A 4383-nucleotide genomic window follows, 5' to 3' on the forward strand; every position below is an offset into this window, starting at 1 on the left:
ATTCCTGTTACTTTAATGACAGTTTATGAAACAGATGCTTATTACACACATGTTCATTAGCTACAGGAAATGTTCTTCTTAGCTGTGTGGTATTATGGTTTATGGTTTATGTTGCTTCCACAAAGAAGACTAAAAAGTCAGTTACAAAGCTCTGAAATTTAAACCAAAGTCACAGCTGGTTATAGGCAGTACCTGTTAGTCCTTTCTGTAGCCCTTTTGGTTTTGGGGCAGATATCTCTTATTTCTGAGTGTATCAGGATTGGTACCGCTTAATCTGAAAACTTTAAAAAACTCTGGGTTTTGTCGTTGGTTGTGAGTTTGGTGTTTTTTTTGTTTGGTTTGGGCTTTTTTGTTTTGTTGTGTTTTGGTTTTTTTCAGAGCATATACTTCCATTGTGCTTAAGACTGAATATTTTTATTCTTGCATCTTAGCTTGATGTTTATTGCTTGTTAAAACAACCAGGCTTTCTATAAGACTTTGACATCTCTTGTTCTTGGCCCCCCAAAATTAGTTTGTGCTTGGCTAATTAAAGCATGAGGATAGACAAAATACTTAACTCACATTTCTATTCATTGTTGAAGATCAAAGTAAACGCTTTCTCTGTAGTGTTCTCTATTTTTAAAAATAATTTTAATCAGGCCAGTTGTTGTGCTTTTTTGTGCCAGATTTTGGAACTTTTTCACCATATAGTATAGTGTGCATGTCATCATTAGCTTTCCAAGTACCGTTCCTCTGCTTTCTTGCCAATCATAACAATCTCTGATGCTGTGATGTTATTGTGATAACACAGAATTCTTCTGAGAGGGGAAGTGGAACTTAATTGGAATGGCTAATTTTCCCTGTCAAACAGGTGCAAGGCTGACTTAAATGTTCGTAAAGTATTCAGGAAAGAGCCATGAAAGTTATTAAGGGATTGGAAAATATGCCTTCAAGTGTTTCTTTAAATAAAATAAAAAATAAAACAACCTGGTAGCTGCATATGACTACCTAAATTATGAGGAAAAAAATGGATAAAAGATGGATCCTCAGTCTAGCAGAGAGAAGTATCACTAATTGGTTAAAGTTTAGTCCTAATTCCTTTGGATTTAGGGAGCTCATTTATGCAGTGGTCTAGTTAACAGTTTACAGCAAGCTGTTATATGTTCTGCTGGGTTCTCTGCCTCTGAAAAGACATATCCTAAGTAGAATGGGAAATTCTTCTGAGGAAGATCTCTTAGCTAAAATATGCATTAAGGGAAGTTTCTTGGCCTTTGATTGCAGATCATACTAGATTGCCATGTTCCTGAATTAGGTGCAGGTGTCTTTGACCCTGTCAGACTCTTTAGAAATACACATAGTGCCAGAAGATCACAGGTATTGCCAAGTATGATAAGTGAGAAAGAAGCATAAACTGGGCATTCCTTTTGTCCCAATCCTTTTGTTTTCCTGGAGCAATCTGTCTTCACAGTCCCTGCTATGAGGACAAAGATATTTTTTGATCGAAACAAGAGTGAGACTGTAGGCATGTTATTTAGATGATGCACTGGCTTCAGTCCTCTATCATAGGAGAAAAAGTGGTGATCTGAGATAACTGAGGATTAGAGTGCAATATGTGCAATGAGTAGTCAATGTCAAAGCAGATATCTTGATTCAAGCACTGTATGCCTTTAGAAGATTTTTTCATTTGGGGCTCTATAAACTGCTCTATTAAAGTTGTTACAAATAAGTGAACAGAACATTTGAACTTCTGTAGGAATTCAAACAAAGGTGTATGGCCTCTCAGTTCTGACTCTGCAACAGTACTTCTCTAGCAGTTTTCAATCTCAAGCCCATGTAGTTAGTTGTGTACTGTTTTAAAAGCTTAGTCTATAGCTTCAGCTGGTGCTCCATTTGTACGTTCTGCTGTTTTAGTTAGTCAAAGATTAAGCATTTGTTGTGGAATCTCTAGAAAATGATCAACAGTAAATGTACTTCTGAGTGACTCTGATGCATTACTCTATTTAGTTTAGGAGTCTAGGGTCTAATCATGTAGATGCTTATTTGAGTTTACTTTCAACCGAGCCAGTCTGCGGTAATTGTATAGCCACAGAGAACCTTATATTCACTTGTTAATATTTACAGAACTGAGACAGTATTTCTAATACAAAGGCAGAAAGAGAAGTGTGCTGTATAGAATATTAATCTGTAAACAGAAAGAAAGAAGGGGGGGCATTAAAAAAAACAGCAAAGGACTTTAATGTGAAAGCTTTGTAAACATTTTAAGGTGCATGAGGTTATGTTTCTTACATGTTTTCCCGTATGATATGTTTTAATTTTGTAGTATGCTTCAGTTATAGTGCTTCAGCTGACAAGATGTGTGAAACTCTTAGATAATTAAAACAGTGTACTGCATAGACCAATACTCCAGGTAGATAATACTTATTTGCCTTCCTTATATTGTGTAATTAAAATTTCACTCATTTAAGGAAATGTTCCTTAAATCCAAGATCAGGCTTTGCAAAGACTTCTTGTTAAAATAAACAGCATGATCTGCAGAGAGCTCTCACTGTTAAGAACCACTTTTAAACAGTCACCATCATTTCTGCAGTGTCTTTAGAAATGTAATTGGACAGATGGAGGTGCTGGATTGGCACTGTAAGTGTCTTTGCGCTGAGAATAGTATCAATAGCTATTAATAACTGTGAAAGGCTCTCTAGATAAATTAGTAGAGTAGCGACCTTATAGCTACAGAATGCTATATGTCATTCAAGTAACATAAGAAAGTACAAATAAAGACTTACTAAGTGTTGATTTTTAGTCTAGTATGAATGTCAAAAGTATTGTATTTTAGTTATGTAATACTTTCTCTAAAACAAAAAAGAAAACTAGAGATAGTCACCAAAGTACTGCTACAGAATTTCTCCTGATGAATGTAGGAGTGACTTCTACACATGTTTGCTTATTTTTAAAGTTTCTGCTTCTTGAGGAAATAAAAAAAAAAAATAGATCATAGGCTCAGTAACATGCAGAACACTACCATCTAAAATCCTAGCATTTGCATATTAAAAGCACTTACAGTATATTTCACTGAAGTATCTTGTGATTTTTAACTTTACATCACCATCAATGCAGCCTCACTTGTGGAAATGATTTTTTGTTTGCCTTCCATATTTCAATATAGGTAAATTATGTCCTCTTTAGACGTTACAAAGGAGGTTATTCAGTCCTTCTCACTGGTCCTTCTCTTGTTTTTGCTTTGGAGGAAGAGGTCAAAGAGGTTTATTAGTGTATTGCCTGTTAATTGCCCCATATAAAGAATTAAATCGTGCAAAGGTAGGTGCCTCAGGGCAATTTAAATTAGTTTTTTAATATAAAAGTAATATATATTTGTTCTATTTCTTGTCTTTGCAATTTAAAATATGTGTACCCAAAATGACAGGAAATCCTACTGTATATAAATATTTCATATTCTTTCCTTACATAACTGATTTTCTATCAGGTACATGTTAGCAGATGTCTTATTCTACTCTGGATTCACCTTTTCAATTGAGTGCAATTGCAAATGTTTGTTTTAAAACGTGTCCCACCTTAAAACAAACAAAACAAAAAGACAGCACTGTACTACAGGCTGTGGCATCATAGGAGACATTTTATTTGTGATCAAATTAGAATCTGGGTCTTAGGATTTGAAAGACAAACGCATTAATCCCCTGAAAGATTCAGTCAGTCTCTGTCAATTCTAATCAGGTAAAGGCATTGGTCATTTTGCTTCAAAGCAGTTGGAGGGATTTTTTAATTCAAGGAGATGGCCTTTTTATTTCAAGCTTATTTCATCTTTCAGATAATAATGTACTTATTCCATATGAAGTACTGCAGGATTTAATACACTCATATATCCCTTCAGCTATCGCAGTTCTCTGTAATTTGCAGAAATCATTTGTAGCCATCAGCACCAGCTAGTAAGTAGGACACAAAATTGTGCTTGTTTTGCTAAAATGGGCTGGGGGGTGGGAAGGAGGAGGCTGTTGGAGCAGGTTGGGACGTTTGTCACTTAAGCTGATGACTTAAGAGAGTGAATTTATCTTGGTTTAAAAGAGGATATCTGGCAAGAACTTTGAAGCAAGGGTCTGCATGTAACTGTGTTTTCTGTGTAGAACATAGACAAGCAAGCTTACCTGGTAAACTGAAATTAAATTGTGTTTTTAATACCTTCTGTGCAACAGCAGCAGTGCATGGAACTGATTTAAAACTGAACAAATTAGTTCGCATTACCCAGGTGAGATCTTGTGATGAGAAAGTTTCTAAATCTAGCAAGTTCTGGGGTGAGTAGTAGCATGTTTTCTGATGCCACAGTATTAGTAAAAAATGATCGTATACAGAATATCCTTAATGCCCTTTAAATAAAAGCAAGGTATTGCTCATAGC

General features: G+C 35.3%; 1 protein-coding gene across 1 annotated transcript in view; it reads left to right on the forward strand.

Annotated features, from left to right (window-relative positions):
* The first annotated feature begins 2591 nt into the window (after positions 1 to 2591).
* The window catches only part of ELOVL4 (ELOVL fatty acid elongase 4), a 19858-nt gene continuing 18066 nt past the window's right edge, over positions 2592 to 4383 (forward strand). Inside the window, exon 1 of the mRNA XM_010003191.1 lies at positions 2592 to 2613. Within this exon, the coding sequence (XP_010001493.1) occupies positions 2592 to 2613 (22 nt within the window). The remainder of the gene's footprint in view (positions 2614 to 4383) is intronic.

Source organism: Chaetura pelagica, unplaced genomic scaffold (assembly GCF_000747805.2).
Source record: "Chaetura pelagica isolate M959 unplaced genomic scaffold, ChaPel_1.0 scaffold170, whole genome shotgun sequence".
Lineage (NCBI taxonomy): Eukaryota > Metazoa > Chordata > Aves > Apodiformes > Apodidae > Chaetura > Chaetura pelagica.